This window comes from Nomascus leucogenys, chromosome 16 (assembly GCF_006542625.1).
Source record: "Nomascus leucogenys isolate Asia chromosome 16, Asia_NLE_v1, whole genome shotgun sequence".
Taxonomy (NCBI): Eukaryota; Metazoa; Chordata; class Mammalia; order Primates; family Hylobatidae; genus Nomascus; species Nomascus leucogenys.
The window spans coordinates 26,787,929-26,813,215 of record NC_044396.1 but is presented as its reverse complement, the minus strand read 5'-3'; the positions used below and the strand labels follow the sequence as shown (position 1 = coordinate 26,813,215).

Here is a 25,287-nt window from a genome sequence, read left to right as displayed (position 1 = left end):
AAGGTGGGAAGGGGTTCCCAGATCTCTCTAGTTACATGAAATAAGCAATTGAAATACACGTATTGCTTTTATTATGTAAACCTCAGAAAATAAACTTTGAGTTTCATTTTACAAACCAGAGAAAGTAAAGCTCAACAAAAATCTTAGCTTTAATGAGAATAAGCAAAAGATAAAGTGAGAAACGTTACAGGGAACTGATTTTAAATGATTGAAGAACTCCGCATTCTATGGGCCTAAAATGATTATCCTGCTTTTTGGCCAAAATATCATATATATATTTTTAAACATTTATTATATATTTTATAAGATATGGATACAGATATTCCTCAGTACCCATGGGGGGTTGGTTCCAGGACTCCCTATAGATACAAAATCAGCAGATGCTCGAGTCTCTTATATAAAATGCCATAGTATTTAAATATAACCTAGCACATCCTCTGGTATACTTTAAAGCAGCTCTGGATTACTTATAATACCTAATACAATGTAAACACTATGTAAATAGTTGTTATACTGTATTGTTTAGGAAATAAAGACAAGAAAATATGTCTGTACATGTTTGGTATAGACAATTTTTTTCCAGATATTTTCACTTGGTGGTTGGTTGAACCCACAGGTGCAGAACCCATGGATACACAGGGCCAATTGTATATAGATTTCCGTGTATTGATAAATTTCACTATACTATAGATTTACTCAAAATTCATTATTCATACCTGTCAACAGATATATTTCTTCTTAGTAAACAAAAGGAAAATCCTACATCTTCCTACTGTATCAGGTAAATAAGTTTCTTTAAAACAAAATATTGATATACTTAGGTGACAGTGGGAAGTCTGACATTTATTAAACTTGGTAACAGTAAATGGAAATAGAGTTTGAGAGTCTGATCAGTATAATTCACAATGCTTGATTCCTTCATCATCATTTTTTTTTAAAAGCAACTTATCTCACCAACTGCTGGCACACTGTATTTATGAAGATTAAATTCCTACTACAGCAATGAAAACAAGTACATTAGTACACACCCCAAACAAAGAAGCCTTAAGTAGTATTTCTCATAATAGATTAATACGTCTAAATTATAACTTGTCATTGGGGGATTTTTGCTGTGCATTAATGGATTTAAAACCTAATTAACTTTCCCACACTGTTTAAGAACCTCACAATAACACTGGCATGGGCTCGTGTACTTTTAAGTACATTCAGTGAACTTGAAAAGGTGGAAAATATCCTATATACCAGAGTCAGAAAAGGCAGAAAACGTCTTTCTTCTTCCTCTTTTCATTATTTTCCCCAGCAAGTGCTCCAAGTGAGGTGGAATTAAAGAATAAAGGTATACTTAAAAAAACCTATGGCAATTTAAAATCATTAATTCCAGGTCTTTTAACATATACAATGGTCTAATGGAAATTTTATGTAGAATAAGCCCTACAGAATTGCAAGTTGGTACTAAACTGACACTGGAAGTCTAACTTTTGCCCTACAGACTTAGGAAAAAAAAAAAGCACAGTTCTTCACATTTCAAATTGTTAACATGTCAGTTACCTATGAGACAACCAAACAACAAATACAAATTGAGATGCCTATGAGGGTCAGGGTATGATAAAGTGTTTCACAACCATGCCACAGTAGAAGGAAATAATCCTAAATAATTTAACATGTATTTATATGAAAAACATTAGCAAAGCAAATAATTCCAAGTAGTTAAACAGAAGTAATGAATATGTGAAAATTTTCAATTAAAGGTTAAAGAAAACTAAGAGGCCTATAATTTTAGAAAGTCTGACAAATCTGGCAATGGGAGAAAATAATAATTTTCTAGAGAAGATACTTTTGATTTAATATAGAAAGAAATGAAACTTTAATTACAAAAAGTGAACAGGCAGGAAAGGCACATTTATTCCTCTTCCAAAGGTACTGTTTTCCTGGTTAGCTGTTAGAAACCACTTGGACAAATGCAGGACTTCTCAAACAATTGCTATAAGCTCTAAGTTTCATTATAAATGATTTTTGGCAACAAAATGTGGCACACATATTATAAATAAGCAATCTCTCATGCTACAGCATTTTCTTTCTTTTTTTCATCTGACAAATATTCATGAGTCCCCAGAACATAATTAAGCACTGTTCCAGGGCTAGGGATAAAGCATGAACAGAGTAATCTAAAATCCCTGCCGACGTGGAGCTTGTTTTCTAGGTGAGACAAATGATATGCAAGAAAGTAAAAGGTCTAATATGTATGCGCCACCACTGCCACTGTCATTCTACCAGAATATTGTCCTTTGGTTCAGTGCTATTGGATGTGGTTTAAATAAAATTATAATGTGACAAAGGCCTTTTTTACTTGTTTTTAGAAAGACAAAGGCCTTTTGATATTTCAGATAAACCCTCTTGGTTGAGTTTTAAAGTAGATCTATCATACAAAGATTATCAAGATATAAACCAGGCATCACCAACTTTTTTCTTTTTTTTTCTTTTCCATATTTTAGACTTCGCAGACCACCTGTGGTCTGTGTCGCCTATTCTTCATTTCTTTTAGGCCATTAACAAGGCAGGCCAGGCACAGCAACTCACGCCTGTAATCCCAGCACTTTCGGAGGCTGAGGTGGGAGAATCGCTTGAGCTCAGGAGTTTGAGACCTGCCTGGGTAACATAGTGAGACACCATCTCTACAAAAAATAAAAATAATTAGCTGGGCATGGCTGCATATGCCTGTAGTCCCAGCCCAGCTACACTAGAGCCTGAGGCAGGAGGACTGCTTGAGCTCAGAAGTTCAAGGCTGCAGTGAGCTACCTTTGCGTCGCTGCACTCCAGCTTGAGCGACAGAACCAGACCCTATCTCCATTTGAAAAAAAAAAAAAAAAAAAGTAAAACCATTCTTATGTTACAGGCCACAGAAAAACAGATCAGGGGCTGAATTTGGCCTGCAGCTATAGTTTACCAACCTCTGACCAAAGATCTGTGTACACTTGCTTTGAAGTGGCTACAGTCCTACTTAATGCATGCTCAGTCCTCTATATGATGTTTCATCCTATTTTTTTGCATTTATTCCTTTGCTCTTTACTATTCATTTATTAAAACTGAATAAAACATTCTTTTCTAGAGCTACAATAGTTCCAACTACAGCAGCCTCAAAGTCAGTTCTGAAGAGTAAGGCCACCTGCTCTATTTCACACAAGCAATAGAAAAAAATTCTTGGCAGAAAACCTTTCATATGTCTATATACTGAAGAGAATCTGTACACTGGCAGAGATTATGCATGCTCTCCACCAACTTCCTGGGGCAGACACATGTGAGATTTAATGTTCCCTTACCTTGCTGGAGGAACATCAATATTGGAGGAAACAACTTTTCTTTTTTGCTCAAGGAGACAGATGGAGCGAGTGTTTTCTTTTTCATGGTCAAGGATCCGGCTGGCTTTTTTGGTGTCTGCTGTTTTCACATCTTCCTCCATGGCCAAGGAAAACACGTGTTGATGAGACATTTTTTTACTACAGTCACGTTTTAAGTCCTCCGACTGAAATGTGAAGGTCATTTCTCGCTTAATGCTCCCCACCTGTGAAATGAAACACAGAAATTCTTACTCACATAAAACATCATCTTTGTAAGACTACTGCAGATGGTGGTGAGGAGAGATTACAGATACTGTCCTCTCTGTTCATCTGAAAGATTGTATAATTTTAACGAAAAAATGCAACACAGAAATAAAATAACTTCACAAAATAATATATAATCAATGCATCTGTAATAATGCAAATAAGAAACATCACAAACACACAAAAAAATGCCTCATAGGTATACAAAAACAAAGATTTGAAAAGCATAATACCTCTAATTTTTTTAAATGCAAAACATCATTGTTTTATCTCCCAAAATTAAGAAAATTCAAGTAAACCCTTAAATATTTGTCTGATTATCATGTTTAATAGAAGACAGCTAATGTATAAAATCAAACTTTCTTTTTGGCTAATAATACTGGTCTTAACCACACTCTGTAGTTCGTTTCTTATCCTTCATCCCCAGCAGTGAAGATTTTTTATTAATTTATTTTAATTTTTTTTATTATACTTTAAGTTCTAGGGTACATGTGCACAATGTGCGGGTTTGTTACATATGTATACATGTGCCATGTTGGTGTGCTGCACCCGTTAACTCGTCATTTACATTAGGTATATCTCCTAATGCTATCCCTTCCCCCTCCCCCCAACCCATGACAGGCCCCAGTGAGTGATGTTCCCCACCCTATGTCCAAGTGTTCTCATTGTTCAGTTCACACCTATGAGTGAGAACATGTGATGAACTCATCCTTTTTTATGGCTGCATAATATTCCACGGTGTATATGTGCCACATTTTCTTAATCCAGTCTATCATTGATGGGACATTTGGGTTGGTTCCAACTCTTTGCTATTGTGAACAGTGCCACAATAAACATATGTGTGCATGTGTCTTTATAGCAGCATGATTTATAATCCTTTGGGTATATACCCACTAATGGGATGGCTGGGTCAAATGGTATTTCTAGGTCTAGATCCCTGAGGAATCGCCACACTGTCTTCCACAATGGTTGAACTAGTTTACAGTCCCACCAACAGTGTAAAAGTGTTCCTATTTCTCCATATCCTCTCCAGCACCTGTTGTTTCCTGACTTTTTAATGATGGCCATTCTAACTGGTGTGAGATGGTATCTCGCTGTGGTTTTGATTTGCATTTCTCTGATGGCCAGTGATGGTGAGCATTTTTTCATGTGTCTGTTGGCTGCATAAATGTCTTCTTTTGAGAAGTATCTGTTCATATCCTTTGCCCACTTTTTGATGGGGTTGTTTGATTTTTTTCTTGTAAATTTGTTTAAGATCTTTGTAGATTCTGGATATTAGCCCTTTGTCAGGATGGAAGTTCCAAGATGGCCAAATAGGAACAGCTCCAGTCTACAGCTCCCAGCCTTAGTGATGCAGAAGATGGGGGATTTATGCATTACCAACTGAGGTACCAGGTTCATCTCACTGGGGCTTGTCAGACAGTGAGTGCAGCCCACAGAGCAGTGTGGGGCATTGCCTCACCCAGGAAGCACAAAGCGTCAGGGAATTCCCTTTCCTAGCCAAGGGAAGCCGTGACAGATGGTACCTGGAAAATCAGGACACTCTCACCCTAACACTGTGCTTTTCCAATGGCCTTAGCAAACAGCACACCAGAAGACTATATCCTGCGCCTGGCTCGGAGGGTCCCACGCCCACGAAGCCTTGCTCACTGCAAGGACAGCAGTCTGAGATCAAACTGCAAGGTGGCAGCGAGGCTGCGGGAGGGGCATCAGCCATCACTGAGGCTTGAGTAGGTAAACAAAACGGCTGGGAAGCTCAAACCTGGTGGAGCCCACTGCAGCTCAAGGAGGATGTTCGAACCCATTGCAAAGAAGGTAAAAACTTTGAAAAAAGATTAGACAAATGGCTAACTAGAATAAACAGCGTAAAGAAGACCTTAAATGACCTGATGGAGCTGAAAACCATGGCACGAGAACTACGTGACGCATGCACAAGCTTCAGCAGCCGATTTGATCAAGTGGAAAAAAGGGTATCAGTGATTGAAGCTCAAATGAATGAAATGAAGCAAGAAGAGAAGTTTAGGGAAAAAAGGGTATCAGTGTTTGAAGCTCAAATGAATGAAATGAAGTGAGAAGAGAAGTTTAGAGAAAAAAGAGTAAAAAGAAACAAAGCCTCCAAGAAATCTGGGACTATGTGAAAAGACCAAATCTATGTCTGATTGGTGTACCTCAAAGTGACAGGGAGAACGAAACCAAGTTGGAAAACACTCTGCAGGATATTATCCAGGAGAACTTCCCCAACCTAGCAAGGCAGGCCGACATTCAAATTCAGGAAATACAGAGAATACCACAAAGATACTCCTCGAGAAGAGCAACTCCAAGACACATAATTGTCAGATTCACCAAAGCTGAAATAAAGGAAAAAATGTTAACGGCAGCCAGAGAGAAAGGTCGGGTTACCCACAGAGGGAAGCCCATCAGACTGGATCTCTCGGCAGAAACTCTACAAGCCAGAAGAGAGTGGGGGCCAATATTCAACATTCTTAAAGAAAAGAATTTTCAACCCAGAATTTCATATTCAGCCAAACTAAGCTTCATAAGTGAAGGAGAAATAAAATCCTTTACAAACAAATGCTGAGAGATTTTGTCACCACCAGGCCTGCCCTAACAGAGCCCCTGAAGGAAGCACTAAACATGGAAAGGAACAACCAGTACCAGCCACTGCAAAAACATGCCAAATTGTAAAGACCATCAATGCTAGGAAGAAACTGCATCAACTAACGAGCAAAATAACCAGCTAACATCATAATGACAGGATCAAATTCACACATAACAATATTAACCTTTAATGTAAATGGGCTAAATGCCCCAATTAAAGGACACAGACTGGCAAATTGGATAAACAGTCAAGACTCATCAGTGTGCTGTATTCAGGAAACCCATCTCACGTGCAGAGACATACACAGGCTCAAAATAAAGGGATGGAGGAAGATCTACCAAGCAAACGGAAAACAAAAAAAAAGCAGGGGTTGCAATCCTAGTCTCTGATAAAACAGATTTTAAACCAACGAAGATCAAAAGAGACAAAGAAGGCCATTACATAATGGTAAAGGGATCAATTCAACAAGAAGAGCTAACTATCCTAAATATATATGTACCCAATACAGGAGCACCCAGATTCATAAAGCAAGTCCTTAGAGACTGACAAAGAGACTTAGACTCCCACACAATAATAATGGGAGACTTTAACACCCCATTGTCAACATTAGACAGATCAACAAGACAGAAAGTTAACAAGGATATTCAGGAATGAACTCAGCTTTGCACCAAGCAGACCTAATAGACATCTACAGAACTCTCCACCCCAAATCAACAGAATATACATTCTTCTCAGCACCACACTGCACTGATTCCAAAATTGACCGCATAGTTGGAAGTAAAGCACTCCTCAGCAAATGTAAAAGAACAGAAATTATAACAAACTGTCTCTCAGACCACAGTGCCATCAAACTAGAACTCAGGATTAAGAAACTCACTCAAAACCACTCAACCACATGGAAACTGAACAACCTGATCCTGAATGACTAATGGGTACATAACGAAATGAAGGCAGAAATAAAGATGTTCTTTGAAACCAGTGAGAACAAAGACACAACATACAAGAACCTCTGGGACACATTTACAGCAGTGTGTAGAGGGAAATTTATTGCACTAAATGCCCACAAGAGAAAGCAGGAAAGATCTAAAATTGACACCCTAACATCACAATTAAAAGAACTAGAGAAGCAAGAGCAAACACATTCAAAAGGTAGCAGAAGGCAAGAAATAACTAAGATCAGAGTAGAACTGAAGGAGATAAAGACACAAAAAACCCTTCAAAAAATTAATGAATCCAGGAGCTAGTTTTTTGAAAAGATCAACAAAATTGATAGACCACTAGCAAGACTAACAAAGAAGAAAAGAGAGAAGAATCAAATAGACACAATAAAAAATCATAAAGGAGCTATCACCACCGATCCCACAGAAATACAAACTACCATCAGAGAATACTATAAACACCTCTATGCAAATAAACTAGAAAATCTAGAAGAAATGGATAAATAACTGGACATATACACCCTCCCAAGACTAAACCAGGAAGAAGTTGGATCCCAATAACAGGCTCTGAAATTGAGGCAATAATAGCCTATAAACCAAAAAAAGTCCAGGACCTGATGGATTCACAGCTGAATTGTACCAGAGGTACAAAGAGGAGCTGGTACCATTCCTTCTGGAACTATTCCAATCAATAGAAAAAGAGGGAATCCTCCCTAACGCATTTTATGAGGCCAGCATCATCCTGATACCAAAGCGTGGCAGAGACACAACAAAAAAGGAGAATTTTAGACCAATATCCCTGATGAACATCGATGCAAAAATCCTCAATAAAATACTGGCAAACCGAATCCAGCAGCATATCACAAAGCTTATCCACCACGACGAAGCCAAGTGGGCTTCATCCCTGGGAAGCAAGGCTGGTTCAACATACACAAATCAATAAATGTAATCCATCATATAAACTGAACCAAAGAAAAAAAACCATATGATTATCTCAATAGATGCAGAAAAGGCCTTTGACAAAATTCAACAGCCTTCATGCTAAAAACTATCAATAAAGTAGGTATTGATGGGACATATCTCAAAATAATAAGAGCTATTTATGACAAACCCACAGCCAATATCATACTGAATAGGCAAAAACTGGAAGCATTCCCTCTGAAAACTGGCACAAGACAGGGATGGCCCTCTCTCTCCACTCTATTCAACACAGTGTTGGAAGTTCTGGCCAGGGCAATCAGGCAGGAGAAAGAAATAAAAGGTATTCAATTAGGAAAAGAGGAAGTCAAATTGTCCCTGTTTGCAGATGACATGATTGTATATCTAGAAAACCCCACTGTCTCAGCCCAAAATCTCCTTAAGCTGATAAGCAACTTCAGGAAAGTCTCAGGATACAAAATCAATGTGCAAAAATCACAAGCATTCCTTGCAGTGAGCCGAGATCGCGCCACTGCACTCCAGCCTGGGCGACAGAGCGAGACTCCGTCTCCAAAAAAAAAAAATCACAAGCATTCCTGTACACCAATAACAGACAAACAGAGAGCCAAATCATGAGTGAATTCCCATTCACAACTACTTCAAAGAGAATAAAATACCTAGGAATCCAACTTACAAGGGATGTGAAGGACCTCTTCAAGGAGAACTACAAACCACTGCTCAATGAAATAAAAGAGGACACAAACAAATGGAAGAACATTCCATGCTCATGGATAGGAAGAATCAGTATTGTGAAAATGGCCATGCTGCCCAAGGTAATTTATAGATTCAATGCCATCCCCATCAAGCTACCAATGACTTTCTTCACAGAATTGGAAAAAAACCACTTTAAAGTTCATATGGAACCAAAAAAGAGCCCGCATCGCCAAGTCAATCCTAAGCCAAAAGAACAAAGCTGGAGGCATCACGCTACCTGACTTCAAACTATATTACAAGGCTATAGTAACCAAAACAGTATGGTACTGGTACCAAAACAGAGATATAGACCAATGGAACAGAACAGAGCCCTCAGAAATAATACCACACATCTACAACCATCTGATCTTTGACAAACCTGACAAAAGCAAGAAATGGGGAAAGGATTCCCTATTTAGTAAATGGTGCTGGGAAAACTGGCTAGACATATGTAGAAGGCTGAAACTGGATCCCTTCCTTACACCTTATACAAAAATTATTTCGAGATGGATTAAAGACTTAAATGTTAGACCTAAAACCATAAAAACCCTAGAAGAAAACCTAGGCAATACCATTCAGGACACAGGCATGGGCAAGGACTTTATGACTAAAACACCAAAGCAACAAAATTTTGGCAACAAAAGCCAAAATTGACAAATGGGATCTAATTAAACTAAAGAGCTCCTTCACAGCAAAAGAAACTACCATCAGAGTGAACAGGCAACCTACAGAATGGGAGAAAATTTTTACAATCTACTCAGCAGTTAAGATTTTAACAAAATCCCTTCTAAGGCCCTATGATAAAGAAGTCAGAATAATTTTCTTATCATTTGTAACTAAATGTAATGATGATTATGGTGGGAGACAAATATAAAATTAAACCTTAATGAACTGAATCTTGTTACTTCAGACTTTGTTGTAACTGAAAAAGGAGACTGAAGCTAAAGAAAGGTTTCTGTGAGGTAATTGGTACTGTAAATGAGGACTGGAGACAACCAGTTAAAGTCCTATTGTACAAAGATGAGTCTATCTGTTAATCTGGAGCCTCACTAATTAGTGGGGTGTATTTCAAAAAATGCACAATCATGAGACATTTCACGGGCCTGTGATACAATCCATTTCCTCCAGTGGGATCATGTGAGGTCAGTAAATCTTCACTCTCCCATTTAAACAGAATATATGCTTGTTTCTTTTTAATTTTCAGTAGGAGAAAAAGCATAAAGGCTTTAATCAAATAGATTTAGATTTATAGAATTTAAGGCCATAAGCATAACTCATTTTCAGAATACAAGGAGAATATGTGTGTTTGATCATAGCAGAGACTGGTAAAGGAAGGTATTAATGACTAGAAATTCTCAGACTAAAGGAAAACTGAAATACATGCATGCTGGAGTCATGGCATCTGCCCCAACATGAGACTTTCCAGAGTCCAGGGATGACTTGGGCCTTGGAATCCACTTGGCTGGCATGGATCTTTCCTATGACACATAGAGCACTACACAGAGCTCCATTCTCATCTTGGCCTCTCCTACCAGGAAGAAAAGAAGATTCTCTTCCCATGGTTTTCCTGTCAGACATATACCCAGCTCCACAGGAAGATGGTCACCCACTTTGGTTTACTTATAACTCATTAAAAACTCACAATATTTCTTAGACTGTATTAATGAAATCAAAGATAAAAGAAAATCTAGTGTCTGTTTCTAAGTGTTCACTGTTTTAATGACATCAATATACAATAGAAAGACATAAAATATTTCAGACTTCCACAAATGAAATAAATGATAAAAATGTGTTTAGAAAATCAACAGACGTAAGGACAAGTATGTTAAACTTCCATCACTAGTCAATGCGCTGTGTAAGTCTCTCTGCCTGGAGGTGGGGAGAGAGGGGAGAGTTTTTCACTTCTCCACCAGTCCATTCCTAACCTATGTTACAACAAGAAAACTCTAAACAACAGGGATAAAGAAAGGAAACAAAGGCCTAGTTTTGATGATTATAAATTGCTTCTAAGTGTCAAGTATTATGTTAATTAAATATTTAAGTATTCACAGTATTAAGTTGAAACAAAAATTGACATCCATGACTCCCTTGGGGCCAAATGGATTGGTTAAATGAATTCTATCCAAAGTTTAAAGGAAGGAAACAACATTACAGGAAGTCTAGCTTTTAGCTTCAAAAATTTAGGAAAAAAAAAACCTGAAGCAAATTGATGCAAATAGAATACATTTCCTATAGAAATAATGTTATAACTGTGTGTCATGCTCTTAGCCAAGGCTTCATAATAAAATATAGTAATATACAACAAAGCAAGCTATAAGTCTTCTATAAATACTAAGTAAAAAAATTAATCTATCAATAGTAATCAGAGAAATTTAGCAATGTAACGGATTTTAAAGAAAATTTAGCGCAGACTTCTTATTTAAAAGTAGAATTAAAACGATCAAAAATGACCAAAATAACTGTAAAGATGAGTAAAATATTTTGGATACTATGAATCATGGGTTCCACAGTTTGTAATGCTAGCTGAAGGGGCAGATGGCAGATGTAGATACTCATTATATCACTATGCTTTAAAGCATGTATATATGTATCACATGTTCTTTTTAATGTTCTTTTATTCATATCAATTATTATATCTAAGACACACACACACAAAAACAAAAAATGAGAGCTCACAGGAGAGGAGAGAGTAGAAAGCATATATAACATCAAGTCTTAAGAAGTTGGGCTCAGAAATGGCCCAGAGAAATAGGGTGGTGGCTGGAGGGGATGACGGACGAGAGAGAATTTTAAGACAGGAGGTAAAAGAGTATGTTTGTATACGGAGGCAGAATGGAAAGGAAGGGATGAGCAAGGGCTGGCAGCAGCAGTAGAAGGTGACAAGGCTCATCCAGCTATTGCAAATGAGCACTGACTGGAACCTACATTAGCTTAACAGAAGAAAGAAGCAAAAGGAAAATATAATTCCATTCATATGAGATTTCCAGAAAAGGCAAATCTACAGAGATAGAAAGGAGATCAGTGATTTCCTGGGGCTGGGGGTGGGAGCAGGAACTGACTGCAAATGGGCATGAGAGAACTTTTTGGGGTGATGGAAATGTGCTAGGACTAGACTGTAGTGTTATCTGTATGAGCAGTAAGTTTATTTAAAATTATTGAATTGTATCTTACAATGGGAGGAATGTTGTGGTATTTAAATTATACCACAATAGAGCTGAGGAAGGAAAGACAGAAGGATGGAAGGACAGAAGGAAGGAAGGAAGGAAAGAAACCAGAGTAACTAAGGAAGGAAGGAAACCAGAGTAACTATTGATATAGAGGGTGTGTTTCTTTTTTTTGTTTGTTTTGTTTTTTGAGATGGAGTCTCGCTCTGTCACCCAGGCTGGAGTGCAGTGGCACAATCTTAACTCACTGCAACCTCTGCCACCCAGGTTCAAGCAATTCTCCTGCCTCAGCCTCCCAAGTAGCTGGGATTACAGGCACCCGCAACCACACCCAGCTTTCTTGTATTTATAGTACAGACAGGGTTTCACTGTGTTGGCCAGGTTGGTCTTGAACTCCTGACCTCGTGATCTGCCCACCTCAGCCTCCCAAAGTGCTGGGAATACAAGCGTGAGCCACTGCACCCGGCCTAGAGGGTGTATTTCTAAGAACCCCTAGAAACAAAAATTTGGAAATTGTGATGCAAAGAGGTAGCCACCAAGTCTATGGATCTTAAAACCAAAGAAAACAAAATAAAACAGAGATGGCATGGCAACCCAAGCTGCTGCAAGCAGTTGTGTATTAAACCCTAAACACTAGTCAAATGAGGCTAAAATTCAGTCCCCATTCAAGCCACATCCCCAGGCTTCCTTACTTTGGATGAGGGACATTTTTCTGATCCATGCACCTGGAGAGCAACTTTTTATACTTCATCTGTCCAAATAGGGTGCTTTTATTTTTTTCCCAATTTGTACAATGCTCTGGTGACAAAACTGTTCCTGGTGATCTGCAAGGTCTAGGCTAACTTAGCTTGCTGCTTCTTTGAAGCTGGTATCAATTATGTGATTCATAAATATGAGCAGATATTCTTGTTAATGGAAAACTTGAGACAATCTGAAAAATCACTGTATGCTATAGGTCCTAAGCAGGAAAAGTGTTCAATGATAGAAGACAGCCAGAAAGAACAAAAAAATCTGATTAGAAGGACAGAAGTCAACAGCAGTATTAAAGCTGGTAAGGGCAAGAGAAAGAAGAAACAGTATGCACGGCACTAACAAATGAAGATGCTCACCTTTTGGGGTAAATGGGGATCTACCAAAGAAGGGAGGGCTTCTCACAGCTATAGGATTCCTTGTAAGGACCAGGAAGAGAACACAACATAGGTAAGAAAATGACAGCTTCCTGTAGGAGAGGGACCTAAGTGGCAGGGAAGAGCTGATGTTGATGTTCAGATTAATTTCCCCCACATTAGGATTGGTTTAAAGAACTTGCTTTCCTAACACTGTAACTTCTATTGCTCATCAGCACTTTGTAGTCATACTGTACTACAATAGCTACCATCAATTTCCTTCTCCCTACCCAACACAGAAGCTCTTCATATAGTGTATCACAGACATACACATTATCCCATATAATTTCTTGCAAGGGAACAAAGCTTCAATGTTCAATTATATGAGAATACCACCAATTACTGAGTTAACGGACAAATAAAACTCAGAATTTTCATTCCAATGAACAGCTTTTGTTTTCCTAGAAGAAGATAAACAGTGTATATATAAATATGATATACTTGGGGAAATTGCCATTTTTTTTTTAACAAGAAGTTAACAGTATCTATTTAAGTCCTGAATTTCTCTAAATGGTATCCTTTGTAAATTCGATGCAACTTCCTAAGACAGGGACTGAAGCTCATCATTTCTTCTCGATACGAAAACATCTGGTTTCCATAGGAAGATCATAACGGCGCATCAGAAAAGAGAATGTCTCTGACTTCAGCCCACTTATTTAATCAATCCTTCCTTCTGCCTACACTCAAGTACACTTCGGGCCACCTTAATCCTCACACCTTTCTTACAGATTTACAGTAATGAAATGCTAAAATGCATGTGTCAACACTCAACTCTTGGAAACTGTCCTCAGTTACTCATCTCAACCCAATCAGATTTGAGGAGATGGCTCTGGAGAATAGGATTTCCAGGAATAATCTGAAAACAACCCATTTGCTTTCTGGGGCTTTCTGGGTAGTAAAAAAGTAGTTTAGAAATTCTAAAAAAAAAAAAAAAAAAAAGGCACGAAATTTAGGCCACAGCAAAAATCACTCTTAGCAAACAATAGGAGGCTAGTAAGAGGACCACTTGGCTGAGCAACTCTTTAAGGCCCTTCCACTCACCAGGAAACCATAAAATCACACCTGAAAAAGTTTATAAAATTTATTTTTCTATTTTAGATTATTCCCCTCTACATCAGGATTTAAAGAACTTGCTTTCATAACACATAATAAGACACATTACAATTTGGTGACTGATGACAATGATACATCAACCACTGTGTGGAGTGCAAATCAGACCCAATAGATTTAAAATATGTTACAAAAAGATAAGCAAAACTGATATTAATAATAAAAACATTTGATTCTCTCAATTAATTTAAAATATTACTGCTGGCCGGGTGCGGTGGCTCATGCCTGTAGTCTCAGCACTTTGGGAGGTCAAGGCAGGTGGATCACGAGGTCAAGAGATCAAGGCCATCCTGGCTAACACGGTGAAACCCCGTCTCTACTACAAATACAAAAACAAATTAGCTGGGCGTGGTGGTGTGTGCGTGTAGTCCCAGCTACTCAGGAGGCTGAGGCAGAAGAATCACTTGAACCTGGGAGGCGGAGGTTGCAGTAAGCCAAGATCATGCCACTGCACTCCAGCCTGGTGACAGAGCAAGACTCTGTTTCAAAAAAAAAAAAAAAAAGAAAAAAATTACTGCTAAGGGTCATGTTCAAAGAAAGACCAGAACCTTAGAATAAACTGATAAAAAATGACACCCAAAAACAGTCAACAGAACTCTACTCCTTATTTTAAATTACATTCTTCAAATTTCATGCTAGGTACACAGAAAAATATGTTGGATGGCAAATCTATAGTCCTAATGAATGGTTATAATAGAACCACTTCAAAAACAATTGCTTCCAATTACTAGCCCATTGATTATATTATCCCCTTAGCCCTCTGAAACCAATGAAGTTTGTTGACTGCTTTTTCCTTAAGTACATACATTATTTTTCTATACCAAGACAGAGGAACTGGCTGATGAAAATCAGACTGGTTTGGTGGTAGTGGTGATGTAACCATAATAGGTGTGTTGCCCTATGTGCATGGTAAATCAATACACCGAGACACCAGGTTGCACTGGTTTAATCAATTGGGCTGCCAAACAAGGAGATGGGAGGAAACCTCAAATCTGTCTGCCAGAGGAGTTTGGGGATAGGGTTTTTAGGGGTTTTGGAATGGGCCAAAGTGTGGCGATTGTTGACATCAGCTGTTCTACTGGAATTCAAGATCTGTTTAAGCAATTCTTAAATGGAAGCCTATGACTCTAATGTCAGAGGTCCTATCTATCTTGAGCAAAAGCCTTATGATTCTAATGTCAGAAATCCTAATAGCTGGGCACAATGGTATGTGCCTGTGGTCCCAGCTACTCGGGAGGCTGGGGTAGGAGGATAACTAGAGCCCAGGAAGTCAAGGCTGCAGTGAGCTGTGATTGTGCCACTGCACTCCAGCTGGGGTGGCCGAGCGAGACCCTGACTCAAAAAAATAATAATTACAACAAAAGAGAAATCCTATCTATAGGTACAGTGGGGATGCAAATGGTCAGTATCTAGTGTTCCATGACTTACAGTTACAAAAAAAAGTGAGTCAAAGGAAACCCAAATTCATGCTTAATTACAACAATATTTCTGTCCAAAATTCTTGTTAACCCTGTGAGGGCAGCTTCAATGATGGAGTAAGAAGTAAAATTCAGCATGACAGAGTTGAAGCCCTGTGTTATGTTTTGGCATCATATGTCCAAACCACATAACTACACTATCTCAGGAATCAGTGTTGTTAATGCTGAGTTTACTACAGCAAGTTTTTGTTTGTTTGTTTTGTTTTTGTTTTTTACTTTAAGTTCTGGGATACATGTGCAGAACATGCAGGTTCATTACATAGATACACATGTGCCGTGGTGGTTTGCTGTACCTATCCGCCCGTCATCTAGGTTTTAAGCCCTGCATGTATTAGGTATTTGTCCTAATGCTCTCCCTCCCCTCGCCACCACCCGCCCTGGCAGGCCCCGGTGTGTGATGTTCCCCTCCCTGTGTCCATGTGTTCTCACTGTTGAACTCCCACTCATGAGTGAGAACATGTGGTGTTTGGTTTTCTGTTCCTGTGTTAGTTTGCTGAGGATGATGGTTTCCAGCTTCATCCATGTCCCTGCAAAGGACATGAACTCATTCTTTTTTATGGTTGCATAGTATTCCATGGTGTATATGTGCCACATTTTCTTTATCCAGCCTATCATTGATGGACATTTGGGTTGGTTCCAAGTCTTTGCTATTGTAAATAGTGTACTACAGCAAGTTTTAACTTTAGTATGTTGACAATTTAATATTCAACAAAGCATGACTTGGCGTGCTGCATGGAAGATTAGTCAGCAGCACACTTAGGATGGAAAGTTATTGGAAAAGTTGGTAGTGGAAGACTGCTTGGCTAAAGTTTCAAACCTTTTATTTACATTATGCAAGGGAGACACACAACTTGGGTATTTTTTTAAAAATCCTTTCTGAAAAGGCTTGGATAGAAACATCCATTTCTGTAAAGTCCAATACTAAATTTAACCTCAGCTAAATTCACTTGTATATTTTTCCCAACCATATGGTAAGGACTGTAAACCAAAATGCATGAGACACGTCTCAATCAATTTAGAAGTTTATCTTGCCAAGGTTAAGAACCTGTCTTGAAGAAAACAACATGACACCACAGGAACAGTCTGTGACCTGTGCCTTTCTCCAAAGATGATCTTGAGAGCTTCAATATTTAAAGGGGGAAAGTAGGCTGGAGGGGAGAGAAGGAGGGTAGGTAATCCACATGCTGCAAGAGAGAAGGAGCAGGGAGGGGACGAGTCAGTTACATATTCGTCTTGAGCTCAGTAAATCAGCACTTCACACAAGCTAGGGTGAACATAAAGTAGCTACATGTGGAGATATTTAACCTTTATCTGTAGCTATCTGCTAAGGAACAAAAGGAAAAGCAGTTTCTTGCATGACTCAGCTTTCAGCTTAATTTTTTCCATTTGGCATAGTGACTCTTTCACAGGACAGAGGGAAAATCAATTATCAGTGTGGGTTAATCTTACCGAACTTAACTTCAGGATACAGAATTTCAAATATCACATTAGTTACTTAGATATTTTATTTGTTTTATATAATTCAAAGTTCAACTCACCCATTCACACCCAATCCATGTAGAAATCCTATGAATTTTATCTTCAGAATATATCTAAAATCCAATCACTTCTTGCAACTTCCAGTTACCATCCTGGTTAAGCCACCACTGTCTCTTACCTGGATTTGTACAACAGTCTCCTCCCCGGAGCCTGTTTCCACTCCTGCATGGCCTCCCATGACCCCCAGTTCCTTCTAATGGTAGCCAGACTTATCCCTTAAAAATCAGGGTCAGATCATGCCCCTCCTTGGCTGAGAACCCTCCAATGGCTCCCCATTTATTCAGAACAAAAGCCAAAGTCCTTGCCTCCAAAGCCGCATAGGATCTGGTCCGCCTCTATCCGATTTGCTCCCTCTCCTACTTCCTCTCTTCACTCTCACGGCTACCCCCAGCCTTGCTGGCCTTGAACATGCCAGGCATACCCCTGAACCCAGGCCTTTTTACTGGCTTCCCCATCTTCCTGCAGGGTTCTTCCTTCAGATACTCACATTGCTTGCTTCCTCACCCTTTTCAGTCTTTGCTCAAATGTCTCTTTCTTAGTGAAGCCAACCCTGACCACCCAATTTAAAATTGCAATGTTCCCCTCTCCCTCCTCATTCCCCATATTCTATTTTATATCAGCTACAGAATTATCATTCTAGCCAGGTGTGGTGGCTCATGCCTGTAATCCCAGCACTTTGGGAGGCTGAGGCAGGTGGATCACTTGAGCTCAAGAGTTAAGACCAGCCTGGGAAACCTGGCAACCCCTCGTCACTACAAAAAATTAAAAAATTAGCTGGGACTACAGGCATGGTGGCACGTGCCTTTAGTTCCAGCTACTCGGGAGGCTGAGGTAGCAGGATGACTTACTTTAGCCTAGGAAGTTGAGACTGCAATGAGCTAAGATCACACCACTGCACTCCAGCCTGGGCGACAGAGTGAGAACCTGTCTCAAAAAAACAAAACTAAACTAAACAGAATTCTCTTTCTACAGCACTATAGTTCTATCATTCTGCAGGACTTACTATTTTCTTACAAACTGCATAATTATTTATTATGCTTATTGTCCAAGCTGCTCCACCAGAATATTCACTCCATGAAGATAATAGGCATTTTTTGCTTTGGATACTGACGTATCTCCAGGAGCTAGAAGAGCATCTGAAACAGCATGGGCACTCTTGTAGCATTAATACATAAATGGAGTTTCAGGTGCAGATACATGTTATATGGTGGCACCTACTCATAAAAGTCTAAGGAGGATAGATGCCAAGTTCCTAGGGCTGCAAAAGTGTGGGATCACAGAATCCCTCAGGCTAAAAGCAATTTCCTAAGCTACTGAGAAGGAAATAGTAAACTGGGGGAAATAGTAATTTGGGGGGAAGAAATAGGTATAATATAAGCACAGAATGGTCACCATCTCAATTCTTTCCTTATCAAAGTATTCAACTTTAGTGCATGGAGGACTTTGCCTCCAGGAATACAAGCCTTATTTTATAATAAAATTTATGGAGAAAATTGGGTTTATTTTTAAATTATGGGACTTTGAAACTTCCTTCTGCAAATATCACCAGGTTAATACAGGATAGACCTGTAGAGAGATCAAAAGGCAAATTTTCAGAAGCAAGACATGGTTAAAGTTACATAAATTTCAAAATCCTGGGAAATGACTATTCCATCCTCCAGGGTGAATTGTTAGGGGCAGACCATCGAGCTGCCTGGTCCCCAGGTACGCCTGAAACACTTCTTCCTCCCTTTCTATGGATCACAGGAAATCTAGCCCCCTACTCCCCCAATGAGTTTTAACATTTATAGTCTAGAATAATCATAATGATAAGAAACACCAACTTTACTTCTTCCACATTTAATTTATGGTGACTATTTTATGCAGATGGAATTTGAGCCCCACCCAGTTATTTCTTTTTGAAGGAGGCCAAGCAGCTGTTCTACTGAAGAGTAGCTGGACTACTGATGGTCTGTCCATCCCAATAGCTATGATGGCCACACAGGGCCCCCTGACTGCCACTGCCACAGCCAGAGCCGGGGACCCTGGACACAGAACAGAAGATCTATCTTTGACTTTTCCCCACTGGAGCTTCTGCCAAGGGGTCCCACACTCTCCTCACCTGAACCCTACCTAAACGTATCATACATCAACAGAAGGTTGCTCTAAAGATCACCAACTTTTCCACACCCCCTGCTAGAGCCGACCCTCATCTCCCCAGAGCCCACTCTCATCTTGGACTCTACTCTGAGCTCCCCATCCTCCCTGCCTCAAATCCCAGGCACAAACACACAGCAAGAGAGAGATTTATGGGAACAGAAGCAGTATGCCAGAGCTCATCTTCTTCATGGGTTAAACAGTTCATTGCAGCTGGCCTGGGAATCAACAGAAACTTTAAGACATAGTTTCTCTGACTAAACCACACATTTCAAAAACGCAGTTAGAACAGAACCTTTGGGCAAGTTGGAGAATGTACTTCTGATATGTATAAATAAAAGGCCAAATCAGTTCTCGAAAAAATATATATTACACAATTTCTCTGGGCAGAAACAGGGCCAACTGAATCCTTTCTTTCAGGAATCTAATCTGAGAGACCCAGAAACTGATGTCAGTTAGTGGTGCTGGCTGGTGGTGATGAAGAAGCACAGACTGAGGCAGTGAGGGTGAGTAGGCCAGGCCACATGCACACAAGAAAGTAGAGGAAACCAGGAAAGAGCAAGGGCAAGGAGGAGGAGGAAAAGCAGGGAGGAGGGGGAAGAGGAGGAAGAGAGCAGACCCTGGAGGAGGAGGATGAGTTGGGGAGGGGGGAGGAGGAGGAAAGAAGCAGACCCTGGAGGAGGAGGAGGAGGGGAGCAGACACTGGAGGAGGAGGAGGAGGTGGAGGAGGAGGAGAAGGAGGAGGAGGAGGCGGCGGCCACCCGAGGTGGCAATGGAGGCAGCGACAGGGTGCAGACCCTGGAGGAGAAAGGGGAAAGGAACAGGAGGCAGAGTGGAAGAGGAAGAGGGGAGCAGACCCCGGTGGTGGCGGAGAAGGAGAAGGAAGAGGAGGAGGAGGAGAGCGGACCCTGGAGAGAAACAGAAACAGAAGGCAGGAGAGTCCTGGGACAGACCAGCAGTAGTGGGAGCTGCCTCTTCCCACAGAGCTCCAGGCTGAGTTTGCAGAATTCTGGCCCAGGGGCCTGGCTTCGACTGTCTCTGGGCTTTAAAGTCTTGATATCCTTTTTCATAATTGAAATTCCCACCCCACCCACTGCATTTCACCTTTCTTTTTTAAGATATGTGAGCTGGTTTCAACTTCTTTCAATAAAAATAACTGGACTAACTAACCTAACGCCTCTAATTCCTTTGGCAGTAAGAACTAGAAATACAACTTTTCAAATTCATCAGTGGTTGCCACAGTCTAACACAACATCTTTAAAGTTTCAGAGCAGATTAGAAGCAGATTTTAAGTAAAAAAGAATATTGATTGCTGAAGGTTCTTCCTTCAAATACATTTCATTTAAAATACAATTTATCATTCCTTTGGGCAGTAAACAGCAGGTGAAATTAAAATCTCAAGTTGTTTTAACTTGGATTGTGCTAATTCACAGATAGCCAATTATTTTTACTAGCTGCACAGATGACTAAATAAAATCTGTTAATAAATGCAGCTAGAGTGTATTCAAGAAATTAGGCAATACATATTAGAATAAATTTACATATCTGCTTATCATAAATGTAATTCTTTATAATAGAGGTCTTACTGGTACATAAGAGAGTAGATAGAAATGACTATGAGGGAGAAACACTTCCTGCTTCAACACTGAGGCTTTCATAAGAAGGGAGATGGCTCAAAAGAAGAACTGCGTTAACCCCTGATAGATGACTGTAGGAGGACCTTAGGATAAAAAGACACGCTTGAGGGGTTCCAGCCTGCTCCTGATCCTTCCTGCCCGTCTTCCTGCCTGTGGGCTCTAGGCTGCTAAGCCAGCCATAATGAGAGAGAGAGAGAGAGAGTAAATGAATACATAAATACAACAGACACACGTACATCTCCTGGTAGTTCTGCTCTTCTGTTAGAAGCATGACTTGAGATGAAGCATTTATTTATGCTTTAACCATCTCTCTCCCCTAGTGCTTCAGAAACCATTTAGAGGCAGAGAGCAAGTTTTGCTCAGTTTTGAATCCCAGGCACCTGCTATATTTTTACCTGGCACATACTGGATGCTTCATAAATGTTTATTGAATTAATGTAATTAAGTGAAGATAATATGGCAATGAGGCCAGCCTGCAAGAGCTGAAAAAAAGATCTGTAAAATCAGGAGACAGAAGTGATTGCTACCCCGTACTCACAATACTCTAAAGCAAGCTTGTCCAACCCATGGTCTGCAGGCCACATGAAGTCCAGGATGGCTTTGACTGTGGCCCAACACAAATTCATAAACTTTCTTAAAACATGAGATTGTGTGCGTGCGTGCGTGTGTGTGTGTGTGTGTGTGTGTGTTCATTTTAGCTCATCAGCTATCGTTAATGTTAGTGTATTTTATGTGTGGCCCAAGACAATTCTTTTTCCAATGTGGCCCAGGGAAGCCAGAAGATTGGACACCCCCGCTCTAAAGTATACAGAGGACAAGATGACAACAATAATAGTAGTAACAATCATAATAATAACAGCTCTAGTTACTAAGCCCTTACTAAGTATAAGACAGTTCATTAAAAATTGCTTCATACATATTATTTCACTCCAATATGAGAAAATACCCTGATCCTGCTCAACTATTGTTCCTCTGCTCTATTCCCCATCAGTCAAGTTATCAATAGAGTTGTCTCCCCAGGCTGTCTTTACTTCCCTACCTACCATTTACTCTTCTATTTATTGTAATTGATTTCTACTTCCATCAAAACAACAACAAAACCAAACCATAAAACCGTGCTTTCTCCAGGGTCACAAATCAGCCTATCACTAAGTTTAATAAACACTTTTCGATTTCCATTTTAAACAGTACTAAACACAATTAGCTCCCTTGAAGCATCATATTTTCTCAGCTTTATAGTAGCTGTACCATTCCCAATTTGTATTTGCAGACAGCAGACTTCCCTAGCTGGCTTAAACATAAAGAGGATTATTGATAGTTCCTCAATCTCCTAGAAGCCTGGAGAATCAGGCTGGGATGATCAACAAGACAATTGCATATAGCCAGGAGAGAAGTCCAACCACATCACAAGTCTGAGCTAGCAAGAATACTCCGCATTGCCTCCCACCACAAAGGGTCTGAAAGCTACAACTTCCACCACTGATGCCTGGGTAGCACCAGGAACCTTTGCCACTGTGTTTGCCAAATCTCTTCTGCACATGGCAACGACCTCACTGTCTTCCTTGTGCTTCTTGTCACATGCCTCATATGGATGCACAGTCTTGGAAGAAACCAAGTCACACACAGAATTCTAGCTACAGGGCATTCTAGGAAATTTAGGCCACAGCAGCATAGGAAAATAATACACAGCAGAGGTATTAAATGAGCCAATCTACAGTATCTGCTACACCACCATATGTTTCTGCATTTTTTTTTCCCTTTGCAGCCTCCTCTGTCTGCTACCCCCAATACATATTTTTCAATCTGTGTACTTCTATTTCTATTGCTATCATCATTTTTCACTTAGACTACTGCAATAACTTCTCACTTCCACTCTTAACTTGTAAGAATCCACATGTTATTGAGAGAACCAAGTAAGAAAGATGTTGTAACTTTAATATGTCATATAAAAATATCACTGCTAATAGACTTGCTCTTAGTTATAAATATTAAATTTTTAAACATATCATTTAAGTAGATAGCTACCCCTCTGGCATGAACTTAAGGTGCCAGAGAGATCCCTAGCAGAGATACATAACAAATGACTAGGAATGATGCCAGAAATTCTATCAGTAGGTTTAAATATCTTTTCTTTTTCTTCTTCTTTTTCTAGAGAAAGGGTCTCGCTCTGTTGCCCAGGCTGGAATGCAGTGGCATGATCATAGCTCACAGCAGCCTCAAACTCCTGGGCTCAAGATCTTCCTGCCTTAGCCTCTCAAATACCTGGGATGACAGGCACATGCCACCACTCCTCGTTTAGTTTTTTAATTTTTTCTTTTTTTCTAGCGATTGGGTCTCCCTTTGTCGCCCAGGTTGGTCTTGAGCTCCTGGGCTCAAATGATCCTCTTGCCTCTGCCCAAAGTGTTGGGATCACAGGCATGAGCTACCATGTCTGGCCTAAATCATATTCATATCACTAACCCAGTATTCCTGGCTAAACTATAAATATCCCAGGAAAAGAGTCTTTGTTTGCTGCAAAGTTGTATAAAGCTGGAATCAAATCCCAGCCCTGCCCCTTACTAGATTGATCTGAAGAAAGTTTTTAACCTCTCTGCACTTCAAGGTCCACCCCCAGTCCTCATCTATAAGATAGGGAGGACAGGTTAGCTAAAAGGATCAAATGGAAATACCTAGTAAAGTAACTAATAGGCAATGAACTGTAGTTCTGGTAATACCTTTACTGAGAATTAGTTTGCAAGACTGATTAATATCCAATGTGATGGTTAATGAAGAATGAAGCATTCTAGCAATCTGACATGGGCCCCCTGTGTAAAAGGGATAGCACACAGAGAGAAAAAAGAAGTACTATTGGGAGAGAATAGGGCTCTGCTTAAACAGAACAGTATGGGCCACCAGCAGCAGTGAGAGACAGGTAAGGCCTCTGGGAGCCTTCAGTCAGCAGTGGGTCGTAAGAAAATAGAAATAGTGATCAAACCAGGAAGAGAAAATGAAACCCATTCTCACTCTTTTAAAAGCTTCTGTCTGGAGTGAGCCCAATGGGGAGCCATCAGTGTCTCTGACGTCCATATCATCCTATTATACTTCCTTAGCTCAAACCATACTCAAGAAAGCACAGGAAATCAGAACCACAGTGGAAGATGGATGAGAAGCTGGAAGAGGAAGTGTTCAGCAATGGCACACCATTCTTTGCCTTATTCTGTGTCCCAGAACTTGTTCAGCAGCAGCAGCAATCTTTCTTAAACCAAAGGGATCCATGCTTGGATCTTCTTCACAGAGGACAAGCCTGCAAGCCAGATACCATTTCCCTGCTAACATCCTGCTTTCATCTTCAACTCAAGAGGTGAGTCAAAAGACAACTCTACGTTAGCTAAAATGTACCTACAGCTCTGTACCACCGCTAACGATGTAGAAGATATTATTTTCCACCAATATTTCTCATATATTTGGCCTATGGACTGACTCAATGAACAATTTTGTAAATGCAAGAAATTTATTATTCATTTGTATTTTCTAAGATGATGTCATTTAATTTAGTACTTTGAAAGACAGAATCTGTAGATGGGATTTTATAAGTAGTTTTACAAACTTCTTACACTTACATTCTTCTTACAAATACAACCACATGGCCCTGACAGCCCTAGCACAAGAAATGAGACTTGGCTGGCAGCCAAATAGTACTTATCATAAGACCATATACAGGGCAAATTATTACTATGTGTTTATGAATGCCAAAGGTCACATATTGTTTTTTAAAAGTTGAAGTCTCTTGTTCATGTGTTAGCATCTGAAGGATATTCCACAACAAGAAGGTAAAATATGCAAAAGCCACAATTTACTCTCTAGCTTCAAAAGGCAAATAAGTTGTTTACAGCCAGAAACATGTACATTCTTCCAGGGAAACAGCAGACAAGTGATAGACACTATATAAACACCTTCTGTATCTCTATGTAACACACAATTTTAAAGTATATGCTAATACATTAATTCCCAACTAAAACACCTCTTAATTTTCTTATTTAAAGATCATTTTCATGGAACTCTTCATAAAAGAGGTTGTATGAAAGACTTCAAAGAAGATAAAAATTGTAAAGCTTGAATATTTATTCCAGCCCACACATACACCAGTCTCCTTTTTTCCCAGAGATAATAAGGAACAAAGATATTTCAATAGACCTTTGAAAAGAGCGTTCGCTTGAAAAGTCTTCATGAATTCAACAAATATTTTTGCTAGGTATTGTAAGCACAAGGGA

General features: G+C 39.6%; 1 protein-coding gene across 1 annotated transcript in view; it reads right to left on the bottom strand.

Annotated features, from left to right (window-relative positions):
- Window positions 1-25,287, bottom strand: part of ZNF704 (zinc finger protein 704) — a 242,054-nt gene that overhangs the window by 186,643 nt on the left and 30,124 nt on the right. The window contains exon 2 of the mRNA XM_030794936.1: window positions 3,318-3,559. Within this exon, the coding sequence (XP_030650796.1) occupies window positions 3,318-3,559 (242 nt within the window). The remainder of the gene's footprint in view (window positions 1-3,317; window positions 3,560-25,287) is intronic.